The sequence below is a fragment of the Somniosus microcephalus genome, unplaced genomic scaffold (genome assembly GCF_052327205.1).
Source record: "Somniosus microcephalus isolate GS21.2 unplaced genomic scaffold, FLI_Smic_1.0 unresolved_chr6, whole genome shotgun sequence".
Classification (NCBI taxonomy): domain Eukaryota; kingdom Metazoa; phylum Chordata; class Chondrichthyes; order Squaliformes; family Somniosidae; genus Somniosus; species Somniosus microcephalus.
In genome coordinates this window covers 34,673,147-34,699,903 of record NW_028225184.1, presented here as the reverse complement: position 1 = coordinate 34,699,903, position 26,757 = coordinate 34,673,147, and the positions used below count along the sequence as shown (strand labels likewise).

The 26,757-nt window shown below is 46.1% G+C and overlaps 1 protein-coding gene across 1 annotated transcript in view; it reads left to right on the top strand.

The window, feature by feature from the left end:
- The window catches only part of LOC147087192 (putative G protein-coupled receptor 139), a 170,344-nt gene extending 154,047 nt beyond the window's left edge, over nt 1–16,297 (top strand). The window contains exon 2 of the mRNA XM_085978084.1: nt 16,030–16,297. Within this exon, the coding sequence (XP_085834210.1) occupies nt 16,030–16,297 (268 nt within the window). The remainder of the gene's footprint in view (nt 1–16,029) is intronic.
- Nucleotides 16,298–26,757: the final 10,460 nt, after the last annotated feature.

Sequence of the window (26,757 nt, the reverse complement as noted above, 5' to 3'; positions counted from 1 at the left end):
TTCTCTGTGGCCAGAAAGGTTCTGAAAATGTGTGTCAAAGCCCTTGCAATCTCCTCTCTTGCCTCACAAAGAAGCCTGGGATACATCTCATTTGGCCCTGGGGATTCTTCCACATTTAAGCCCGTTAAAACCGCTAGTACCTCCTCCCTCTCAATACTAATTTGTTCAAGTATATCACAATACCCCTGCTTGATTTCTATGCCTACATCGTCCTTCTCTATAGTGAACTCAGATGCAAAACGTCCATTTAACACCTCACCTACATCTTCTTGCTCTACGCACAGATTGCGACTTTGTTCCGTATTGGGCACTACTCTTTCCCCGGTTATCCTCTTGCCGTTAATATACTTATAAAACACCTTGGGATTTTCTTTATTTTGCCCTCCAGTGTTTTTCCATGCCCCAACTTCGCTCTCGTAATTTCTTTTTTAAATACCCCCTGAACTTTCTACACTCCTCTGGAGCTTCCACTGTTTTTAGTCCTTTGTATCTGACAAAAGCCTCCCTTTTTCGTTGTACATTCTTGTATATCCCTTCACATCCTGGGTTCCCTCGGCATGTTGGTCCCACGCATGACCTTTACGGGTACATGTTGGCATTGTACTCTCTATTTCCTTTCTGAAAGACTCCCACTACTAGGATGTAGATTTTCCTGCAAGTAGCTGATCGAAGTCCACTTTGGCCAGATCCCCCAAATTAGAACATTTATTTCCAGTCCTGCTTTGTCCTTTTCCATGACTAGTAATCCAGGGGCCAAGACCAATAACCTGGAGACATGAGTCCAAGTCTCTCCCTGGTAGCAGGGGATTTTCAATTCGGTTCATTAAATAAATTGGAAATATAAAAGTGAGTTTTAGTAATGGTCTAAATGAAACTAGTGGATTTTTTAAAAGCCCATCTGCTACATAATGTCCTTTAGGCAAAGAAATCTGCCGTCCTTACCTGGTCTGGCCTATATATGACTCCTGACCCACAGCAATGTGTTTGAATCTTAACTGCCCCCTGAAATGGCCTCAGAAGACATTCAGCTGTACCAAATCGCTACGAGAAAATCAGAAATGTGGGAGTACCTTCACCAAATGGACTCCAGCGGTTCATAAGGCAGCTCGCCACCACCTACTCAAGGGCAGATGGGATTAGCAATATATGCCGGCCTTGCAAGCGACGGCCACTCAAGTGAATGAATAAAAAACCCTAACAAACACATCATCTGGTCATTATCACATTGTTGTTTGTCGCAGCTTGCTGTGTGCATAATTACCCTGCTTTTCCTACCTTACCAAAGTGACTACACTTGAAAAGTACTTGATTAGCTGTAAAGCGCTTTGGGGCATCCTGAGGTCGTGACAGGCGTTATTGAAATGAAAGTCTGTCTTTCTGTCAGAACAAGGCCATTCGGCCCCTGGAGTCTACGTCTACTCTTTCATAGGAGACATTCTGTTATTTCCACTCCCACACTCTTTCTCCATATCCCTGTAATGACTTTCCTTCTAGCATTTATCCAATTCCCTTTTGAAGGCTACTATTGAAACTGTACCCAACCCTCTTTCAGGCAGTGAATTCAAAACCCTAACCACTCGCTATGTGAAAATGTTTACCTCATGTCGCCTTTGGTTATGCTGCCAATCAACTTAAGTCTTTCCTCTCTGGTTATTGACATTTCAGCCATTGGAAACTGTTTCTCTTTATTTACTCTGTCTAAAGAATTCATGATTTTAAGCACCTCCATCAATTCCCTTCTTAGTGCTCTATGCTCTTAGTAGCATAACCCCAGCTTCATCACTCTATCCACCTAATTGCAATCCCTCAGCCTTCGAAATATCATGGTAAATCTCTTCTGTACCCTCTCCAAAGCCTTGCCGTCCTTTTTAAAATGTGGTGACCAGAATTGGACACAATTGCCCTGAAATTCCGGTCGGAGGCTTCCCGTGGGCGTAGGCACCCGACCTGCTCAAATGCACCGTGCCGACTGTAATGTCCTGCGCTGGCATGGAATTCCATTGATGTGCCTCCTTAAACTGCCGGTGTGCAGGGCACACATATCCCAGGGGCGCAGCTAGTTCGCAGCATCCCTGAGATCCCGGGGGCCATGGGGAGCCAATCAGAGCAGGGAATCGCCTTCATAGATTTGACAGGAAGACCTGTCAAATCTATCAATAGAGATCACCCTCAAAACTTTAGTAACATTTCAAATAAATTTAAAATATAATCACATTTTTAAAATGACTATAAATTACGTAAATTAATATTTGAAACAAAAATTTAAATTCTTGAAAAAAATAATTGAAGTTTTTAACGGGGCTAAAAATAAACTTACCTTTTTGTAAATTATTTTAAAATGATAAATAAGTGTTAAAAAATATTTTGCTGATATCACCTCATAGCTTGTTAAAAGCAGGCCTTGCACCTGCTTTTCCAGGCGCAGCTGCTACCGACTTACCCGGACTGCATCAAGCTCAAAAAAAATGGAAGTTCCCGGCGTACACGCTCTCTCTCCAGTGCAGGCTTTTGACCTGTGAACCCCTTTATCAGAGAACGGAAGTTTCAGTTTCCAGCACATGCGCAGTGCATGCATGAAACCGGCACTTCCTTTGGCCCTCCGGTTAGTACACAGCACGTGTACACCCGCAGGGAACGGGATTTATGGGCCAATATTCCAGCTGGCTGCCCAACTAGTGTTTTTTATACGTTTAGAATAACTTCCAGGCTTTTGTACTTGATGCCTCTATTTGAAAAGAGCAGGATCCGGTATGCTTTATTTTGTGTCTGTACCTTTCTACCTAGACACAATTTAGGACTCAGAACTCAGAAATTCAAACATGAAATGCTTTATTGGAAGGAAAGGAAGTTCTGGCAAGTTCCGAACAAAGAGAGCTAAACTTAACAGAGAACACCCAACCATTTATCTCCTGTGACAGCGCCACCACAGGTGGGAGGAGAACACACAATAGAACACAAAGTACATAACATTTCCTCCCCTCTTAAATGGAAGGTCCAGATTATTGCTCAACAGGTAAGTTACTTTCAATGCACTCAACGAACCTAGGGTAGAGGTAGACTGCCTCAACCCCTGACTTTACCCTGGGGTTTATTCAGCCCCAGTCTTGTGGTTAAGTCACTAAGCCTACAGATCCAAGCGTCTTGGAGGCCGCCACTCTCTGACAGGATACCGGCGGTCATCGCTGGCTTCCACAGCAGTAGGCATTGACGCAGGCCTGGATGGAGAAGGTGCCTGTGTCAGTCGAAAGTCAGGAGTTTGCACAGGTGCAACAGTCTCTTTGACTTCCTGTGTTGGAGAAGAGCACTGTGGCAAAGGATGCTGGTTTGCGGTATCATCCGGAAACAGTTCAGGCCAACCAGCCGTTGGAGCCTCGGTGGCTGTCTCTGCTCCTAGCAACAGTTGAGCTGTGTGTCTTCTCCAGACGACGTCCTCGGCAGTCTCAACCGCATAAGACACAGTGCCCGTCTGCACGATCACCATAGCAGGAACCCATTTCGGTCCAGTGTTGTAGTTTCCAGCTAGGACGTGCTCTCCTGGATGAAACCGTCTCTCCTTGGCTCTTTTCTCTCTCTTTTCAACTTGAGCTTGTTGTTGACGATGGACAACCTGCTCTGCCCTTGGAGGTTTGAGTAAGTCAAAACTTGTCCGCAACTGCCTCTTCATCATGAGCGAAGCGGTGGAAGTTTTGGTTGTGGCGTGCGGCTCGTTCCTGTAGGACAACAGGAAGCTGCTCAGACGTTGGTGGATTGAGCCCTGACCTTGCAATGCCTTCAAGGCGTGCTTCAAAGTTTGCACGAACCTTTCTGCCTGGCCGTTATTAGAGGGATGATAGGGTGCATACCTGATGTGTTGGACACCACTCACATGCAGGAAGGTTGCAAACTCCTGTGATACAATTTGTGGACCGTTGTCACTTACGAGTTGTTCCGGTGAGCCATAACGGCTGAACATCTCACCAAGTTTCTCAATTGTTTTCTCTGCCGTGGTAGACCTCATCACAGCGACCTCCAGCCACTTGCTACGAGCGTCTACAACCACCATAAACAACTTCTCTTCGAAAGGACCAGCGAAGTCCACATGTACTCGCTGCCACACTTCTGCAGGCCAATCCCAGGGGTGTAGGTTTGCCAGCTGTGGAACATTCCGGACCCTTTGACATGGGGAATATGTTTTGGCTTTCTCCTCAATATTCCCATCGAGACCTGGCCACCAGAAGTAGCTTCTTGCCATTTCCTTCATCCGAACCATCCCACTGTGGCCTGCATGAAGTTGTTGCAGTATAGGTTCCCTCAGAGGTGGCGGAATGATGACACGGCGTCCCCAAATAAGACAACCTGCCTGGATGGAGAGCTCATTTCTTTTTGAAACGTAAGATTTCAAACTAGGAGAATCTCCTATAGCTCTCCCTCGAATGACATCGTCCATTACTTCAGACAGGACTTGATCGTTGCGGGTGTACCTTCGCACCTGAACTGCAGTGACAGGTGCTCCCTCCACTTGTCTAAAGTAGAAGATTTCTATCTGACGATGCTCTGGGGGAGTAACAGGCAAGGGTAGCCTCGAGAGACCGTCTGCGTTGCCGTGCAAGTCTGATTTGCGATATTTGATGTCGTATGTTTGTCCTGACAACAGCAAAGCCCGCCTTTGCATCCTGCTTGCAGCGAGAGACGGAATTCCGGTGTGGTGCCCGAAGATTGCAGTCAATGGACGGTGGTCCGTCAGGAGTGTGAACCTTCTCCCAAACAGGTACTGATGAAATTTTCGAATTCCAAAACGATTCCCAAGGCCTCGCGCTCGATCTGCGCATAGTTACTCTCGGCCTTGGTCAAGGTGCGTGATGTGAAGGCGATAGGTTTCTCTTCACCCGAAGGCATGATGTGGGATGTGACTGCTCCCACACCATATGGTGATGAATCACATGCTAGCTGCACGTGTAGCTTTGGGTCGAAGTGTGTCAGGACCTCCCATTTCAGCAATGCTTTCTTTGCTTGGGCAGAAGCTTCGTTGCACATTTCAGTCCATTTCCATGTTTTGCCTTAACATAGCAACTGATGTAACAGCTTCAGCAATGTTGCTAAGTCTGGAATAAACTACCCATTGTTGTTAAGTAGCCCCAGAAATGAACGTAACTGGATCACATTCTGGGGTGCTGGGGCCTCCACGATCGCCTTGACCTTTGACGGCGCCTTATGCAGGCCAGTAGCGTCTATCACATGCCCCAGATGCTCAACTGAAGACTGAAAGAATTCTCATTTGTCTTTACGAACTCTGAGTCCGTACTCTTTCAGTCGTTGTAGTGTCGCATCCAAGTTCAGAAGATGATTCTCCTCATTTGTCTCAGTGAGAAGGATGTCGTCCAGGTAGCACTGGACTCCTGGCAGTCCATTCAAAATCTGATCCATTGCCCTTTGGAATAGAGCAGGGGCCGAATTAACTCCAAATGGAAGGCGGCAGTGCCTGTATAGCCCCTTGTGTGTCACAATTGTCAGCAGCTCCTTTGATTCGTCATCGACTTGCATTTGCAGATAAGCCTGGCATAAGTCTATTTTGCTGAACTTTTGCCCTCCGGCCAGGCCCGTAAAAAGATCATCAATGAGGGGAAGAGGGTATTATTCTGCAGACAGCACCGGATTAATAGTCACTTTAAAATCCCAGCTGATTCGAACAGACCCATTCTTTTCCAGGAACGGAACAATGGGTGTGGCCCATTTGCTCACACTCACAGGGTCCAGGACTCCATTCCCGTCTAAGGCCTCCAAGTTAGCCTCAACTTTTGGCCTAATTGCATAGGGTACAGTTCGGGCTTTGTGAAACTTCGGCTTGCTGTCAGGTTTAATGTCCAGTCTCACGCTGATCTTTTTCATGCTTCCAAGTTCCCCATTGAAGAGTTCTGCATGTTTGTTTCACACTGCAGTCAGACCTGACTCCCCTTTTGACATCATGCGGAATGCAAGCCAGTCCAGCGTGATTTTCTCTAGCCACGCACCTCCCAGTAGCGATGGGTAATTTCCCTTTACCACATATAGTGGCAGATTTGCAGTCTGTCTGTTCAATTTAACTGTCACCTCAATGACGCCTCTCATGGCCACAGGTTCGCTGGTATACATGTTTAGCACAATGTTTTTGGCTGAAGGGTAAGATGCTTTAACATTTTGTTGTAGACAGTGTCTGAAACAAGGGACACAGCCATTCCTGTGTCCACCTCCATCCGCACTGATTGTCCCTCCACCAGTGGTGACACCCAGTAGCCATTTGAATCACCTGCAACCGTCAGTATGTGCAGCTCTTCCTCCTCAGAGGTGTCGCTCCCCTCTGTTTTGCTTGTCCATCATACTGCACTGAATGAGCACTCTTTTTCCTCTCTTGTCCAAATACAGACATTTTGCTTCCATGCTTCCCAGCTCTGTCTGTTCTTTTATACCTTTACAGGCGCGTTCAATGTTACCCTTTTTGCCACAATTTCGGCATTCCAGCTCTGTACACCAGCAGTCATTAGCATGATGGCCCGTTTTCCCACAACGGTAACACGTGCCGTTCTGTGCACCTTTAGGCTCAGACGACACCTTGTGAACTCTCCCTGTTGAACTCAACTGGTGAGCCTCCTTTTCCGCCAGCTCCATGGAGACACTAACTTCAATGGCCTTTTCAAGAGTATGGTTGTCCTCAGTAAGAAGGCGCTTCTTTGTGGCTGCATTTTGCAGACCACACAGGAGTCTTTCTCTAATGGTGTCCTTCAGCACCTCCTTGAACTCGCAGTGTTCTGATAACATTTTTAAAGCAGCAATAAACATCGTCAATGATTCCCCCTCCTCTTGATTCCGTTTGTGAAATCTAAATCTCTCATCAATAACCAGAGGTTTTGGTGAAAAATGTGCTCCAAGAATTTCCACTAGTTGCTTATATGTTTTAGTTCCTGGCTTATCTGGCTTCATGAGGCTGCAAAATAAATTGAATGTCTTCGACCCGATTACACTCAAAAAGGTAGGCACAAACGTTTCATTTGCCACTGCATTCGCCAATACAAAATAATAATATTAATAATAATAATAATCAACTTTATTGTCATTGTTAGTGCACAAGTGCAGTACAATGAAATGTAAGCTTGCAGCTCCCGAGAGTGTACATTTAGATTAAGACATTTAAACATTCACCATACATTTGGCTTGTAATACATTAACATAAACATAACCATAATAAAGTGCATTGACAGATGTGCAGGATTTAGAGTTTTTTTGTGGAGATCAGTAGGATGACAGCCCTGGGAAAGAAGCTGTTTCTAAATCTGGTCGTATGGGTGCGTACGGGTACAGGTCAAAATGTTCCGTATATGCGCTCCATTGCTCCACATTTTCATCAAAACCACCGATGTTTCCTAATATAGTAGCCATCTCACGTTTCAAATAAAAAATTCTGTTTACTCACTGCACCCGTAACATCCGCTCCTCGTTGCCACTCATTGTGTCGGTACCTTTCTACCTAGACACAATTTAGGACACAGAATTCAGAGATTCAAACATGAAGTGCTTTATTGGAAGGAAAGGAAGTTCTGGCAGGTTCCGAACAAAGAGAGCTAAACTTAACAGACAACACCCAACCATTTATCTCCTGTGACAGCGCCACCACAGGTGGGAGGAGAACACACAATGGAACACAAAATACATAACACTTTATTAACTGGTTTGTTAACCTTCCCTGCCACGTTCAAAAACTTGTGCAAAAGCACCCCCAGGTCTCTCAGTTATTGCACTCAAATTATAATTGTAACATTTAGCTTGTACTGTCTCTCCCCATTGTTCCTACCAAAATGTATCACCTCACACCTTTCTGCATCGAATTACATCTGCCACCTGTCCACCCATCCCACGAGCCTGTCTATTTCCTCTTGAATTCTATTACCCGCTCACTCATCTGTTACTACATTACAATGTTTCGTGTCATCTGCAAATTTTGATAATGTGCCCTTGACCCCCAAGTCCAATCATTAATGTATATCAAAGCAGCAGTGGTCTTTGCACAGAACCCCGGGGAACACCAAAGTATAGCTCCCTCCTGTTCAAAAACAGCGACTCCCCGAAACTCTTTGTTTCTATCTATAAGCCAATTTTATATCCTTGCTGCTACTGCCCTTATTTTCCTCCAGCGATGTACAGAACCAGCCTGATTTGCTGCAGAATCCAACATGAACCCCATAGATCTTTGGGACAAATACTAGAGGTCCAATGTAGCGGGAAAAAATCAATGTTATCACGAGATGGAGAAAGAATTTCGTGGAAAACAAAATGTTTGCACTGAAGAATGAATGGAATTTATCCACTAATGTGCTGGAGTGCCTGCCGTCAGTGTGTCAGTGATTGTTAAAAGTGTGAGTACTTTGTCTTTACAACCCATTAACTCCAACCTCGGGGTTGAAGAATTATGGCTGCTGTTTTTACACATCACCAAAGATCTCCTGCATTCCAGCCACGAGAAAACATACACTTACAATTTCAGACCTCCTTTTCAATGTTGCCAGTCCCTCTCAGAACGCCCAATCAGAGTGGAGCAGAGAGAATGGCAACTGGCAGTTTAACAGGCACCCTTCCAACTGGGCCCCGAACTGAAGAATCATTATCTGGCAGGGACCATTTGGCACCTTCAAAACATTTTCCTGTCATTACAATGTCTGTGCATGTTGTGGGCACAAATGTTCCACTCCACATCCCCAGGGGAATCGTTGAGAATCCCAGGGTGAAGGGCAACATCAAGAGGCTCCACCCCTTTTCTTGCCTTTGCCACCGAGAACTAGACATTTTCCAGTCCCATAGAAGAGCAAGATTCGGCTCTGTCTCATGTCCACCGATTCCCCCTCCTGTCCATATATGACGTGTCAGCCGCCAACTCCAGTACGTGCCCACGGTAACTACAACTGATGAATTATAACCAGGGGCTTATACCAGTCTCCAGGTAACATCACAAAGGAGCCATCAGCCAGTCAAACAGCAGCCAGCGCAGTCCCCGCCCACTGGCAGTATGTTCGTGTGATATGGCCAGGGTCTGCTCCTGATGCAGCCATATTGGATTGCAGCATACGTTGCAGAATTGGTCCATTAATCTATGGCCCTGGCTTCGAGCCCCGCTCCCGGCCAATGGCGCCTAAGGCAGAGAGCAAAGTCTCCAACAGTAGGTTTTATGATTCTTCCATTCTAACTCCCCAATATGAGGTCGCACTCTTCAATTTCCCCATCTCCCAATATCTCTGCATAATTTCCTCTCCTTTGCAACTGGATCTAAGCATCCCCCAGCGCATAGAAGAGGAATATATGGACTTGATTCACATAAAACGATTGTTCCTGCTGTGATTGCAAGATAAACGTCTGTCTTAATTCCATTTACTCGCCTTGATTCCATACCCATTAACAGATGTGCCTAACAATAATCTACCAACATTTTTATATTTTCAATAACATAGCCTCATCAGAGTTTTGAGTTGAGAGTTTTAGATTTCACTCGCCTTTGTGTGAAGAACTGCTTCCTGTCATCACTCTGGAATATACCCGCTCTAATTATGAGATTAAAAGAATATAAGAATTAGCTGAAGGAATCGGCCATACGGCCACTCGAGCCTGCTCCGACAATCTGTGAGATCATGGCTGAACATTGATCTCAATCCCACAATGCATGCCCTAACCCCATCTCCCTCTATTCCACTACAGTTCAGAAATCTATCCATCTCAGCCTTGAATATATTCAACGATTAATCAGCAACAACATTGGGGCAGAACATTCCAAATATTCACAATCCTCTGAGTGAAGAAATCCGTCACAATATCAGCATTGAAAGGCCGACACATTATCCTGAGTCTCTCGAGTCAAAGGAAACAATCTCTCAGCATCTATCCTGCCAATCATCTCAGAATGTTATCTGTTTCATTGAGATCACCTCTCATTATTCAAAACTCCAGAGGATATAGGCCTAATCTACTCAACCTCTGCTCATAGGACATTCCTCTCATCCCAGGGAACAAGGAAGTGAACATTTGTTGCACCACCTCTACGGCAAGTCTGTCATCCCTTAGATAAACAGAAAAATACCGTATACAGTACTCCAGCCTGGTCACACCAAGGCCCTGTACAACTGTAGCCTTGTATTCCAACCCTCTCCCAATAAAGAACAACATGCCATTTTCCTTCCTAATTGATTGCTGTACCTGCATGCTAACTCTCCATTCTTCTTTTATTATGACTCCGATATCTCTTTGAACACCAACAGTTTAATTGTTTCTCACTATTTAAAATATTCTGTTTACCTATAATCCCAGCAAAGTGAGTAAACTCACATATGCCACAATATACTCTATCTGCCACCGTATTGCCCACTCAATAAACCTGACTACATCCCTTTGCCGGCTGTTTGCGTTCTTCTCACAGTTTACTTTCCCACCTAGCTTTCTATCGTCAGCAAATTTGGATAGAAACATGGAAACATGGAAGATAGGAGCAGGAGTAGGTCATTCGGCCCTTCGAGCCTGCTCCGCCATTCAACATGATCATGGTTGATCATCCAAACACAGCACCCTGTCGCTGCCTTCTCCCCATATCCCATGATCCCTTTAGCCTTAAGAAATATATCGAATTCCTTCTTGAATATATTTAATGAATTGGCCTCAACTGCCTTCTGTGGTAGAGAATTCCACAGGTTCACCACTCTCTGGGTGAAGAAATTCCCCTTCATCTCTGTCCTAAATGGCTTACCACTTATCCTTAGACTGCGACCCCTGGTTCTGGACTCCCCGGCCATCGGGAACATCCTTCCTGCATCTAGTCTTTCTAGTCCTGTTAGAATTTTATAAGTTTCAATGAGATCCCCTCTCATTCTTCTAAACTCCAGATAGTATAAGCCCAATCGACACAATCTCTCCACATACGTCATTCCTGCCATCCCAGGTATTAGTTTGGTGAATCTTCGTTGCACGCCCTTCATGGCAAGAAAATACTTCCTCAAATAGGGCGAACAGAACTGCACACAACACTCAAGTTGTCGTCTCAACAAGGCCCTGTACAACTGCAGCAAGACATCCTTGTTCCTGTACTCGAATCCTGTCGCTACGAAGGCCACAATACAAGTTGCCTTCTTAACCGCCTGCTGCACATGCATACTACCCTTCAGCGACTGGTGTACAAGGACACCCAGGTCTCTTTGCACTTCCCCTTCTCCTAATCTATTGCCGTTCAAGTAATAATCTGCCTTCCTGTTTTTGCTACCAAAGTGGATAACGTCGCATTTATCCAAATTATACTGCATCTGCCATGCAACTGCCCAATCACACAACATGTCCAATTCATAATGGAGTTTCTCAGCATCCTCCTCACAGCACACATGCCCACACAGCATTGTGCCGTCTGCAAACTTGGAGATATTACACCAATTCCCTCGTCTATATCATTAATATATATTGTGAATAGTTGGGGTCCTAGGACCGATCCCTGCGGTTCCCAATTAGTCACTGAATGCAACTCGGAAAAAGACCCGTTTATTCCAACTCTTTGCTTCCTATCTGCCAAACTGTTCTCTATGCAAGTCATTACCTTGCCCCCAACCCCATGTGCCTTATTTTTACACGCTAATCTCTTATGCTTGACATTATCGAAAGCCTTCTGAAAGTCCAAATACACCACATGCACTGGTTCTCCCTTATCACTTCTACCAGTTACATCCTCAAAAAATTCCAGTAGATTAGTCAAGCACGATTTACTTTTTGTAAATTCATGTTGACATTGTCCGATCCTGTCACCGTTTTCCAAGTGGTCTGCTATTACATCTTTTGTAATGGACTCTACCATTTTCCCCACTACAGAAGTAAGGAAGTAAGTTCCCCGTTTTCTCTCTACCAACCCTTTTGAATAGTGGGGAAACATTAGCTACTCCCCAATCCATGGGAACTGTTCCAGAGTCGATAGAATTTTGGAAGGTGACCAGCAATGCATCTATTATTTCTGGGACCACTTCCTTAAGTACCCTAGGATGTAGATTATCATGCCCTGGGGATTTATCGGCATTCACTCCCGTCAATTTCCCTAACACCATTTCCCTACAAATGCTGATTTCTTTTAGTTCCTCTTTCTCGGTAAACTCTATCTTCCCTGACATCTCTGCAAGGTTATTTTTGTTCTCCTTTGTGAAGACAGAACCAAAGCATGTACTTAATTGGCGTCCATTTCTTTGTTCCCCATTATAAATTCCCCTGATTCTGACTGCAAGGGACCTATGCTTGACGTCACCAATCTTTTTATCTTAACATATCCATAGAAGTTTATACTTACAGTTTTTATGTTCCCTGCAACCTTGCACTCATACTCTATTTCCCCTTCATAATTAACCCCTGTGTCCTCCTTTGCTGAATCCTGAATTGCTCCCAATCATCAGGTTTGATGCTTTTTATGGCCAATTTATATGTCCTCCCTTAGATCTTATGCTATCCCTAATTTCCCTTGTTAGCCACGGTATAATCACCTTTATTGTGTTATTTTTATGCCAAACGGTGATGAACACATTCTGTACTTCATCCATGCGATCTTTAAATGTTTGCCATTGCATATCCACCGTCAACCCTTTGAGTAACTTTCCCCAATCCATCCTACCCAACTCGCACCTCATACCATCGTAATTTCCTTTATTTAAATTCAGGACCCTCGTCTCTGAGTCAAATACTTCACTCTCTATCATTCAATGATCGCTCCGCCCCAAGGGGCCTCGCACAACAAGATTGCTAATTATTCCTTTCTCATTAGACAATACCCAGTCTAAGATGGCCTGATCTCCAGTTGGTTCCTCGAGATATTGGTCCAGGAATCCATGCCGTATACACTCCAGGATTTTCTCTTGCACAATATTGATACTAATTTGGTTAGCCCAATCGATATGTAGATTAAAGTCACCCATGATAATTGCTGTGCACTTAATGCACGCATCTCTCATTTCCCGATTAATGCCATCCCCAACGCCCGCATTACTGTTTGGGGGTCTGTATACATATCCCACTAACATTTTCTGCCCCTTGGTATTTCTCAGCTCTACCCATGCAGATTCCACATCATCAGAGCTAATATCCTTCCTTACAATTGTGTTAATCTCCTCTTTAAACAGCAATGCTACCCAACCTCCTTTTCCTTTTTGCCTGTCTTTCCTGAAAATTGAATACACCTTGATGTTGATTTCCCAGCCTTGGTCATCCTGGAGCCATGTTTCTGTGATCCCAATCATATAATTTCCGTTTACATCTATTTGCGGTGGCATAGTGGTTAGCACTGTTGCCTCACAGCGCCAGGGACCCGGGTTCGAATCCAGCCTCGGGCGACTGTCTGTGTGGAGTTTGCACATTCTCCCCGTGTTTGCGTGGGTTTACTCCGGGTGCTCCGGTTTCCTCCCACAGTCCAAAGATGTGCGGGTTAGGTTGATTGGCTATGATAAATTGACCCTTAGTGTTGGGGGGATTAAATACGTGGGGTTACAGGGATAGGGTGGGATATGTGTTGGTGTAGGGGTTACGGGGATCAGGTGGGATATGTGTCGGTGCAGGCTCGATGGGCCGAAATGGCCTCTATCTGCACTGTGTGGTTTCTGTGATTTCTGTGATAATTCATTCACCTCATTACGAACGCTCCTCGCATTAAGACACAAGCATTCAGGCTTGTTTTTTTTAACACCCTTAGACCATTTAGAATTATTATTTACAGTGGCCATGATTAATCTACTCCCTTGATTTCTCTGACTGCCACTTTTGCTTTTCTCCTTCCTGTCTTTTGCTTCTATCCTTGTTTACCTTTCCTCTGTCTTCCTGCACAGGTACCAAACCAGATGCCATTTTAGTTTATACCCTCCCCCACAGCATTAGCAAACACTCCACCTAAGACATCGGTCCTGGTCCTGCCCAGGTGCAAACCGTCCAGTTTGTACTGGTCCCACATCCCCCAGAACCGGTTCCAATGTCCCAGGAATTTGAATCCCTCCGCCTTGCTCCATTCCTCTAGCCATATATTCAGTTGAAATATCCTTCTATTTCTACACTGATTAGCATGTGGCACTGGCAGCAATCCTGAGTTTACTACCTTTGAGGTCCTATTTTTAATTTACCTCCTAATTCCCTATATTCAGCTTTTAGGACGTCAACCCGTTTTTTACCTATATTTTTGGTACCTATATGCACCACGACTACTGGCTTTTTATCCTCCCCCTCCAAAATGCTCTGCAACCGCTCTGAGACATCCTTGACCCTTGCACCAGGGAGGCAACATAGCATCCTGGAGTCTCATTTGCGGCTGCAGAAACGCCTATCTAATCCTCTTAAAATAGAATCCCCTATTACTATAGCTCTCCCACTCTTTTTCCTCCCGTCCTGTGCAGCAGAACCACCCATGCTTCCAGAAAGTTGGCTGCCGCTGTCTTCCCCTGATAAGCCATCTCCCCCAAACAACGTTCAAAGCGGTATATCTGTTTGAGAGGTGGACGGCTACTGGGGACCCCTGCACTACCTGACTGTGCCTACTACTCTGCCTGGTGGTCACCAATTGACTTCCTGTGTTGTGACCCACTCATTAAACGTGATATCCATGACGTCCACAGCATCGCGAATGCTCCAGTATGTATCCATTCGCAGCTCCAGCGCTGCAATGCATTCTGCCAGTAGCTGCAGCTGGAAAAACTCCCCACACACATGATCAGCAGGGACACAGGAAGTGTCCCTGGTTTCCCACATAGTGCAGGAGGGGCATACCACAGCGCCGAGCTGTGCTGCCATGAGTTAACCTTTTATTATTAAAATAAAATTAAATCAAATTAATCCCACCCTACTATTAAATGATATACACACGGGACCTTATTTACCAGCAGTCCCGGCTAAACAACAGAGACCCCAGAAACTGTAAACCACAAAATTTAAGTTTGGAAAAGGTGAGAAAGAGAGAAATAATCACCAACCAATCACTTACCTTCTTTCTGGTGAAGTCACACTTCGAATACTTTTTAATTCTCTAGTCCGCTCGCTGAATCTTGCCTCTCACAGGTCCACCACTCAGCTCCAGATACCTTGCACTCGGTGCCTTCCTCTACCTAATTTATGGAGAATGTGAGTAGCTGAAGTCCAAAAATTGATGCCTGCGGCACACCACTAGTTACAGCCTGCCAACCTGAAAAGGATCCATTAATCCCACCTCTCTGTTTTCTGTCTGCTAACCAATCCGTTATACATGCTAATATATAACCCAACTCCATGAGTGCTTAGCTTGCGGAACAGCATTTTATGAGTCACATTATCGAATGCTTTTCCAAAAATGAAATATATTACATCTCCTTTATCTACCCTGCTAGTTACAAACTCAAAATCTGTAATTAGTTTGTCAAATTATGCACCCTTGATCTCGAATCTTCCAGCAGCAGCAAATCTTTCTCTCAAGCTACACTCCGAGCACCTTTTGATCATCCTAAACACTTCAATTTGATCACTGTTTAACCTTCTGTACTCAAGGGAATAAAAGCACAGTCTGTGTAATCTGGCCTCATAATTTAATGCTTTCAGTCCCGGTATCATTCTGCAGACTCTGCCGTGCCCTGAACTGAACACAATACTCTAAATGGTGTCTAGCCGGTGTTTTATGCAACAGTAACAAAACTTCCAATCTTTTGTATTCCAGCGACTTGAGATAAAGGGCAACAAGTCCATCTGCCGCAGTTATTTCTCACTCACTTAATGAATGTCCCATTGCAACTTTCTGCTCCCATCCACACCATATACTGTGCTTTCTTGCTGGGCTTGCTAACTATAGGATAAAAACGTTCTCCTGAATTATTATAAGATTTATGCATCCTCTGTACCTTTCACACGGATTCTATTCCAGCTTCTATTGGGACAGTTGAAATCCCCTACTATCATTGACATTTTGTTATTGAACACCTCACAAATTTGCCTACATATATTTTCTTCTATTTTCCTCTGACTATTTGGGTGTCTATAGTACAATTCCAGCAGTGTGATTTCCACTTTTTTGTTATTTAGTTCAACGCACTTCAACTCATTTGATGATCCTTCTAATAATCTCACTCAAACTTGTCATGTTTCCCTCCTTGCAGGGGAAGAGTGCCAAAACAACTTTGAGAAGGAGCGAACTGGAGGTGGCCCACCAGTAATTGTACATCTTACAGCAGCAGAGGAGGCGGCTCTGGAAATTCCAGGACCTCGAAAGACACTGGCAGTGGGAGACAGAGAAAGGCAAACAATCCAGCAACCTGGTGAGAGAATAACGTCCGATAAAGCCACATGGTGACGATTAACATCAGCCAATGAAATGTTTCGTATTCATTATGTTAACTTTAATCATTCTTATTATTTCACTTCTAATTCATCTGTTTACCCTTCCACCGGTCCATCAAGTGCTCACGCTCAACTGACCTGCCTGTGGGGGAGGACGACACCTTCGAGGAACCTCCAGCCTCTGAGGGTTCACCGTCAGAAGGTACAAGCTGAGCCAGCACCAGCGCAGACACATCACTGGGTCCTTTGCGCCATAATGTCGAGTTGTCACCTGGTATCTCACAATTCACAAGTGAGCAAGAGCAGGTTGTGTTGGCAGGGATAGCAGTGGAGACTCCTCGCCGGAGGGCCCAGGACGCTCCAAACTCTGGTGAGCTCCATGCAGACCCTGAAGCTCGGGGGACATCCAGAAAGTGGGTCATCTTGAAGGGGCAGCAATAATTGCTTAAATTTCTGGCATCGTTTTCAGCCACAATGTCTGCAAATGGTCAGAGAATAGGGGCATCCATCTCCAACATGAGCACCACCAGATAATCTGCGTCCTAGCGTAATAAATGAAGTGGCCCGAGAAATAGTAGATGCATTGCTGGTCATCTTCCAAAATTCGATAGCATCTGGAACAGTATCCATGGATTGCTGGGCAGTTAATGTTCAAAAAAGGAGGTAGAGAGAAAATGGGGAATTACAGACTGGTAAACCTGACATCGGTAGTGGGGAAAATGCTAGAGTCCATTATAAAAGATGAAAGAGCAGAGCACTTGGAAAACAGTGACCGGATCAGACAAAGTCAACATGGATTTACAAAAGGTAAATAGTGCTTGACTAATCCACTGGAATTTATGGAGGATTTAACTGGTAAAATAGGTAAGAGAGACCCAATGGATGTGGTGTATTTGGCATTTCAAAAGGCTTTCGATAAGGTCCCGCATAAGAGATTAGCGTGTAAAGTTAAGGCACATGGGATTGGGGGCAAGGTATTGACTTGAATAGAGAACTGGTTGGCAGACAGAAAGCAAAGGGTTGGAATAAATGGCACTTTTTCCGAGTGGCAGGCAGTGACTAGTGGGGTACCACAGGGATTGTTCCTTGGACCCCAGCTGTTCACAATATGTATTAATGATCTAGACAAGGGAACTAGAGGAAATAACTCCAATTTTGCAGATGACACAAAGCTGGGTGGGCCTGTGTGCAGTGAGGAGGATGCCGAGAAAATCCAGTATGATTTGGGCAGGTTTGGTGATTGGCCGAAGCATGGCAGATGCAACATAACGTGGATAAATGCGAGGTTATCCACTTTGGTGTCAAAGGCAAGAAGGCAGATTATTATCTGAATGGCAATAGATTGGGAGAATGGGAAGTGCAACTAGACCTGGGCGTCCTTGTGCGCCATTCGCTGAAGGTAAGCATGCAGGTGCAACAGGCGGTTAAGAAGGCAAATGCCATGTTGACCTTTGTAGCGAGAGGGTTTGAGTACAGGAACAAGGATGTCTTGCTGCAGCTGTACAGGGCCTTGGTGAGCCCGCATCTTGAGTATTCTGTGCAGTTTTGGTCGTTTTTCTGAGGAAGGATGTTCTTGCCACGGAAGGAGTGCAACATAGATTCACCAGGCTGACACCTGGGATTGCAGGAATGATGTATGAGGAGAGATTGGGTCGATTGGACTTGTAGTCGCTGGAGTTTAGAAGAATTAGAGGGGATCTCTTTGAAACTTGGAAAATTCTAACAGGACTAGAAAGACTAGATGCAGGAAGGATGTTCCCGATGGTAACGGAGTCCAGAACCAGGGGTCACAGTATAAGGATAAGGGGTAATCCATTTTGGACAGAGATGAGGAATAATTTCTTCACCCAGAGAGTGGTGAACCTGTGGATTTCTCTACCACAGAAGGCAGTAGAGGCCAATTCATTAAATATATTCAAGAAGGAGTTGGATATATTTCTTAAGGCTAAAAGGATCAAGGGATATGGGGAGAAAGCAGGGACAGTGTACTAAACTTGACTGATCAGACATGATCACATTGAATTGCGGAGCAGGCTCGAGGGGCCGAATGGCCTACACCTGCTCCTATCTTCAATATTTTTATGTTTCTATGAAGCAGTATGCTATAGAGAGAGCTGAGCGATTCCAAAATGAACGGATCCGATCAAAGCTCTGCAGTCCTGTCACATCCGGTCATGAATGGTGTTGTACAATTAAACAGCGACAAGCAGGAGAATGTTCCATGAATATCGTGACATGCACAATTTGCCAATCTAAAGGAATGGTTTCTGAATCGACGGAGCTTTTAAAGATTATAGTTAGGCAGATTTTATTCCTTTTAAATCCTGGGATGGAAACCATCTGGTCCTTGGGATTTTTCACTCCTTTGTACAATAATATTCTTCATTAATGTTATTTTACTTGCGGTAATTTTATTGTGTCCCTCTCTCTAATTTCGTTTTTGTGGGATTCCTGGCATACTATTATCTTCCTCTCCTGTAGATACTGATGCAAATTAACTAATTGAAACGTCTGCCATTTCCATATTATCATTGATAACATCGCCGTTTCAGTTTATCAGATCCCAACATTGCTCCTGAATACACACTTGTGATTAAAATAATTGTAAAAACATTTTCTGCTGAATTTGATATTCATTGCAGGTTTTGTTTCATACTCCTTTTTGTAGCTCTAATTGTCGGCTATGTTATGCTTTGTTTTTTTGGCACCTTTCTCATTCGCCAGTATCTGTGCAACTTTTGGCATTTTTGTATGACTTTCATTGAGTTGTTAGCCGACCCTTTCCTCGTTTGCCGTTCTTTACTGTTTCTGGGCAAGTAGAGCTCTTGCCCCTCAGGGGTATAAACTAGTTATGTTTCACGTTAAAAGATTTTTGAACATTTCCCACTGATCTTCTCTCGTTTTTTGTAATTTTTCGTTTTTATGTGATGATGGAGTATTAACGAATTTCCCTTGAGAAGGTGGTGGTGAGCTGCCTTCTTGAAACGCTGCAGTCCATGTGGTGAAGGTACTCCCACATTGCTGTTAGGTTGGGTGTTCCTGGATTTTGACCCAGCGCTGATGAAGTGTCAGCTATATACTTCCAAGTCAGGATGACATATGACTAGGAGGGGAACCTGGAGGAGGTGGAGTTCCCATGCGTCTGCTGCCCTTGTCCTTCTTGGTGGAAGAGGTCGCGGGATTGGGAGGTGCTGCTGAAGAAGCCTTCTCGAGTTGCTGCAGTGCATCTTGTGGATGGTACACTCTGCAGCCACAGTGCGCCAGTGGTGGATGGAGTGAATGTTTACGGTGGTGGATGAGGTGCCAATCAAGCGGGCTGCTTTGTCCTGGATGGTGTCGAGCTTCTTGAGTGTTGTTGGAGCTGCAATCATCCAGGTAAGTGGAGTGCATTCCAAAACATTCCTTACTTGTACCTTGTAGACGGTAGAAAGGAATTGGGGAGTCAGAAGTGGGGACACTCGCTGCAGAGTACCTAACCTCTGAGCTTCTCTTGTTGCTGCATTATTTATGTAGCTGGTCCGGTTAATTTTCTTGTCAATGATAACCTCCAGTTTGTTGATGCTTGGGGATTCGGTGATGGCAATGCCATTGAATGTCAAGGGCCAGTGTTTAGCATCTTGCGTGTTGGAGATAATCATTGCCTGGCACGTCTGTTGCGGGAAAGTTACCTGCCACTAATCAGCCCAAGGCTGAACGTCATCCAGGTCTTTTTGCATCCGGGCATGGACTGATTCGTTATCTGAGGGGTTTTGAATGGCACTGAACACTTTGCAGTCATCAGCGAACATCGCGAATTCTGACCTTATGTTGGAAGTAATGTCATTGATAAAGCAGCTGAAGATGGTTAGACATAGGGCACTGCCCTGAGGAACTCCTGCAGCGAGCACCTGGGGCTGTGAAGATTGACCTTCAATTACCACAAGCATCTTCCTTTGTGCTAGGTATGAGTAGAGCCAATGCAGAGATTTCTCCTCGATTCACAATGACGTCCGTTTTACTAGGGCTCCTTCATGCCAAACTCGGTCAAATGCTGCCTTGATGTCAAGAGCAGCCACTCTCACCTGAGCTCTGGAATTCAGCTCCTTTGTCCATGTTTGGAACCAGACTGTAACGAGTTCGGCAGCTAAGTGGTCTTGGTGGAATCCAAACTAAGCATCAGTGAGCAAGTTACTGGTGAGTTAGTGCCGCTTGATAGCACTGTCGATGACACCGTCATCAGTTAGCTGATGATTGAGATTAGACTGCTGGGGCAGTAGTTGACTGGTTTTGATCTGTCCGGCTTTTTGTGAACGGGACACACCTGGGCAGTTATCCACTTTGTGAGTTAGATGCCAGTGTTTTAGATTTTATGGACCAGCTTGGCTAGAGGCGGGTCTAGTTCTGGAGTACAAGTCTCCAGCTCGATAGCCGGGATGTTGCCAGGGCCCTTAGCATGTGTTTTATCCAGTGCACCCAGCCGTTTCTGGATATCACGTGGAGTGAATCGAATTGGCTGAAGACAGCTGGGGACCGTAGGAGGAATCCGATATGGACCATCCACTCAGCTTTTCTGGCTGAAGATGGTTGCAAACGCTTCAGCTTTGTCTTCTGCACTGACGTGCTGGGCTCCACCATCATTAAGGATGGGGATTTTCTTGGAGCCTCCTCCTCCCGTTAGTTGTTTATAGGTCCACCACCATTCACGACTGGATGTGGCAGGACTGCAGAGCTTTGATCTGATCCGTTGATTGTGGGATTGCTTAACCCTGTCTATACTGTGCTGTTTCCGCTTTTTAGAATGCTTGTAATCCTGTGTTGCGTCTTCCCCAGATTGGCACAACATTTTTAGCTACGCCTGGTGCTTTTCCTTGCATGGTCTTCTACAATCCTTATTGGTCCTTTGGCTTGATTTTTATGGTACTGTGACGCATGTGCCGGGCCATGAGGTTACAGATTGTTGTGGAATAAAATTCTGCTGCTGATGATGGCTCACAGTCTCTCATTGATACCCAAATTGATCTGCCCTGAATCTATCCGATTTAGCACGGTGGCAGTGTCACACAACACGATGGAGGGTGTCTTCAACATGAAGGTGGAATTTCGTCTCCACAATGACGGTGTGGTGGCCAGTGATACCAATGCTGTCATGGACAAATGCATCTGCGACAGGTTTTCCCCTCGTGTTGGATCTCCCACCAACTGTTGCAGGCCCAAACTGGCAGTTATTTTCTTCAGGACTCGACCAGTAGTGATGCTACCGAGCATCTCTTAGGTGATGGACATTGAAGTCCCCTGCCCTGTGTACATTCTGTGCCCTTGCTACTCTCAGTGCTTCTTCCAAGTGGTGTTCAACATGGAGGAGTATTGATTCATTCGCTGCGGGAGGGCGGTAGCTGGTAACCTTGCCCATGCTTGACCTGAAGCCGGTTTCATTTTTAGTATTTTGTTTCGTAGCTTCTTAGGTCATTTCAGAGGGCAATTAAGAGTCAACCACATTGCTCTGGGTCTGGAGTCATATATACGCCAGACCAGTTAAGTATGACAGATTTCCTTCCCTAAAGTGAACCAGATGGGTTTGTATGGCAGTCTGATAGTTCCATGGTTACCATTACAGATACTCGTAATGATGATTCCAAATTTATCTAATTAACTGAATTTAAATTCCGCAGCTGCCGTGGCAGGATGTGAATTCACGTCTGTGGATCAATAGCCCAGGTCACTGGATTACTAGCCCAGTGACATTACCACTATGCTCCGTTCCCGTTTTACCGATAAACAGATTGGCCCTGTTTACAGTGGACAGTCTCTGTCTCATCGCTTTGAAGTCGGTCTTACTCAAATCTAGAACATTAGCTGCTTTGCTCTTTTCCCTTTCAAAAGCTACTTTGATGTCGATCATGTTATGATCGCTGTTCGTTAAATGTTCACACAGTTAGGCAGTTAAAGAAATCTGGCTCATTACTGATTACTACACCTAATCCGGCTCAACCCTAGTAGCTTCTATGATATATTGTTGTAGAAAACTGTCCCGGGCACACTCAAGAAATTCACTACTTTTCTGACAGGTTCTAGTCTGCCTATCCCAATCTACATGAAAGATAAAATCGCCCATTTAAAGCACACTGCATTTACTACACGCTTTTCTGATCACTGCATTTATACAATCCCGCACTTCACAGCAGCTACTAGGAGGCCCGCACACACCTCGCATCACAGTATACAGTCTTAAAACCTGTTTCTATTTCTTAAGTCTATCCATAAAATATCCACTGCCTGCCGATCTCTCGTTATGTCCTCTCTTACCATTGAAGTGAATTCATCCTCAATCACAAAGGCTACTGCTCCCCGTCAACATTTCCCTTTTCCTTCCTATATAACTGATAACCTGATTCAGTTAGTTCTCAGTCCTGGCCGACTGGCATCCATGACTCAGTCATGGCTACCATGCCATATCTTCCAAGTTGAATTTGCGCCTGCAGTTCAGTAAATTGATTCTTTATACCCCGTGCTTTGATATAAAGAATGGTTATTTGAGCAACAGAACGTAACCTGTCCTTAAGTTCTAATGTGCTGTCGAGCACCAATTATTAACTCAATAACTTGCTCACCGGTGATCAGTTTGGGTTCAGCCAGGACCACTCAACTCCAGACCTCATTACAGCTTTGGTCCAAAAATGGACAAAAGAGCTGAATTCCAGAGGTGAGGTGAGATTGACTGCCCTATACATCGAGCAATATTTGACTAAGTGTGGCATGGAGGAGACCTAATACAATCGCAGTCATTGGGAATCAGGGGAAAGCTCTGCACTGGCAGGAGTCATACCTAGCACAAAGGACGATGATTGTGGTTCTTGGAGTCCAATCACCACACCCCCAGAATATCACTGCAGTAGTTCCTCAGGGCAGACGCCGAGGCACTACCATCGTCAACTGCTCCATCACTGACCCTTCCTCCATCATATGACAGATATGGGATTGTCTGCCGATGATTGCAATGTATTCACTACTTTTCACAACTAATTAGATAATGCAGCATTTCATGCCTGAATGTAACAAGACATGGACGATGTTCAGGCTTGGTCTGATAAGTGGCAAGTAATATTTGTGCCACGCATGGCATAGTGGTTAGCACTGTTGCCTCACAGCGCCAGGGACCCGGGTTCAAATCTGGCCTCGGGCGACTGTGTGGAGTTTGCACATTCTCCCCGTGTTTGCGTGGGTTTTCTCCGGGTGCTCCGGTTTCCTCCCACAGTCCAAAGATGTGCAGGTTAGGTTGATTGGCTATGATAAATTGACCCTTAGTGTTAGGGGATTAAATACGTGGGGTTACGGGGGTAGGGTGGGATATGTGTCGGTGCAGGCTCAATGGGCCGAAATGGCCTCTATCTGCACTGTAGATTCTGTGATTCTGTGATTCTGTGATATAAAAGGATGGTGGTGTCTGTCTGTCTATCTGTCTGTCTGTATGTATGTCCGCGGTTAACTCAAAGTTATGGAGCATACCTACACATACGCTATATCAAAAGAAAGCTTATGATTAGGGGTGTGTCATAGGCGTATTTATTTTTTGGTCAGACAAAAATTGTTCGGTCACTAGAGAAAAAACTTTCAAAAAACGGACAAAACCGCTCATTAGTGGTTGACCAATCCTATGGCTCATTAGCGTTGAGTGACGTGAAGCTTGACCAATCCTACGGGGGGAGCACGCTGCCTCACGGGGGCGTTTCATGGTGTGTGTGGTCGGGGCCTAATTGTAAAGCCTGCCGTTAGTGCGGGAGTGCGAAAAACCAGGGGTCCATCGGGCCAGGCCTGAAGCGTTCTTACCCTCTTCTCTCTCCAGGCTAATCCCAAAATAAATCCAGCAGCGGAGAGGCATCGGTGGCCCGCAGTGGGAGCTCATCAGTGCTCACTCGGGCCGAGCCTGAGGCGCTAGGCCGCGCACGAGGTATCGGGTCGGAACGGGAGCTCAGCTGAGGTGAGATGGGTCGGGCCTGAGGAGCTAGGCTGCGCACGGGGGCTCGGGCCGGGGCAGGAGCTCAGCTGAGGTGAGTCGATCCGGGCCTGAGGCACTAGGGAGGGAGAAGGGAGGGAGGGAGAGTGAGGAAAGGAGGGAAAAACAGGGGGAGGGAGAGAGAGAGGGGGAGGGAGAGTCAGGGTTACGGAGAGAGAGAGGGGCAGGGAGGGAGAGAGGGAGGGAGAGGAGAGGTGGAGGTGGAGAGGGAGAGAGAGATAGTGGGGAGGGAGGGAGAGAGGGCAGGGAGGGAGGGGGAGAGGGTAGAGAGAGGGAGAGGGGAGTGAGGGAGAGAGAGGGAGGGAGAGAGAGGGGTAGAGGGGAGAAAGAGAGATAGGGGAGAGTGACTGGGGAGAGAGAGAGGGGCAGGGAGAGAGAGGGGGGAGGGAGAGAGAGGGGGAGGGAGAGTCAGGGGTAGGGAGAGAGAAAGGGGGAGGGAGTGAGAGAGGGAGGGAGAGGAGAAGGGGAGAGGGAGAGAGAGAGGGGAGGGAGGGAGAGAGAGCAGGGACGGAGGGGGAGAGGGGAGAGATAGGGAGAGGGGAGTGAGGGAGAGAGAGGGAGGGACAGAGAGCGGGGAGGGAGGGGAGGGTGGAGAGGGAGGGATAGGGGAGAGTGAGTGGGGAGAGAGAGAGGGGCAGGGAGAGAGAGGGGGGAGGGAGAGAGAGGGGGAGGGAGAGAGAGAGAGTGCATGAAGGAGGGAAAGAGTGAGGTGGTGGGAAAGGGAGGGAGAGAAGAAGCGCGGGTAGGGAGTCTCAATCTCCTCACACAACACACACTCAGCCCGAGCGATGAGAACCTTCGGCTTCACCTACATCTCATCTCTCTGGATGCTTTTTTTTAAATTTTAAACACACAAGCTCGCCTTCTTCCTTCCTTCCTTCGGCCGCCGCTATTCAAACTTCCCGCCGACCTCAAAAAATGGCGGCCGCACTTCTTCACCCGCCGGGCTCTGAGTACAGCCCCTTCCCTGGGGTGTCTTCCTCTCTTCTCTATCTCCTTCCCTCAATCTCTCATTCCCTCTCTCCCTCTATCTCTCCTTCCTTCTCGCTCTCTCCTTCCCTCTCTCTCTCTCTCTCCTTCCCCCTCTCTCTCTCTCCTTCCCTCTCTCTCTCTCTCCTTCCCTCTCTGTCTATCTGTCTCTCATTCCCTCTCTCTCTGTCTCTCTCTCCTTCCCTCTCACTCTCTCTCTCCTTCCCTCTCGCTCTCTCCTCTTCCCTCTCTCTATCTCTCTCCTGCCCTCTCTCTCTCCTTCCCCCTCTCTCTCTCTCTCCTTCCCCCTCTCTCTCTCCTTCTCCCCCTAACTCTCTCCTTCCCCCTCTCTCACACTCTCCTTCCCCCCTCTCTCTCTCTCTCCTCCCCCCCCCTCTGTCTCCTTCCCTCTCTCTCTCTCTCCTTTCCTCTCCCTCTCTCCCTCCCCCTCTCACTTTCCCTCTCTCTATCTCTTTCCCTCTCCCTCTCTCTATCCTACCCTCTCTCTCTCTCTCCTTCCCTCTCTCTCTCTCCTTCCCTCACTCTCTCTCTCCTTTCCTCTCCCTCTCTCCCTCCCCCTCTCTCTTTCCCTCTCTCTATCTCTTTCCCTCTCTCTCTCTATTCTTCCCACACAGACATGCTCATTTATATATATAAAAATTATTTTTTTCATTTTTCATAACAGCATGCCCTCAAGAAAACGTAGCAGACTTGTACGCATCACTTGTGACTGGCGATGTCCATTAACAAAAAACGAAGTTAAAGGACTGGGTCCTTTGGAAGAGTTCTTCAAATCCAACTGTCTCATAAACAGTATTATAAACATGGCACTGGGTTCTTGAGTTCCCTCGGCACCGCCGGGCACTCCAGCTAGTCTCCAATAAGAGAAGCAGCGAACCACCACCACTTGACATTCAACAGTACTACTATCGCCAAATCCCCCGCCATTGACCAGAAGCTTAACTGGACCAGCCATATAAATATTGTGGACACAAGAACAGGTCAGAGGTTGGGTATTCTGTGGCGTGTGTTTCACCTCCTTACTGCCCTAAGCCATCTACAATGCACCAGTCCGGAGTCTGATGGCATACACTTCACTTGCCTGGATGAGTGCAGCGCCAGCAACACTGAAGAAGCTCGACGCCATCCAGGAAAAAGCAGCTCACTTGTTTGTTCATCCATGCACGAGCTGAAACATTCGCTCCCTGGCTGCTGTGTGTACCATCTATGCACTTCAGCAATTCGCCAAGGTTTCTTCGAAAGCACCTCCCAAACCCGCAAATTCTAGCACCTAGAAGAACAAAGTAAGCAGGCGCATGAGAACTCCATCACCTCCAATTTCTACTCCAAGTCACACACCATCTCATCGCTGGGTCAAAGTCCTGGGACTCCGTCGCTAACAGTGCTGTGGGAGAACCTTCACCACACGGAATACAGTGCTTCATGAGGGCGGCTCACCACCACATTTCCAAGGCAATTAGGGATGGGCAATGAATACTGGCCTAGCCAGGGAA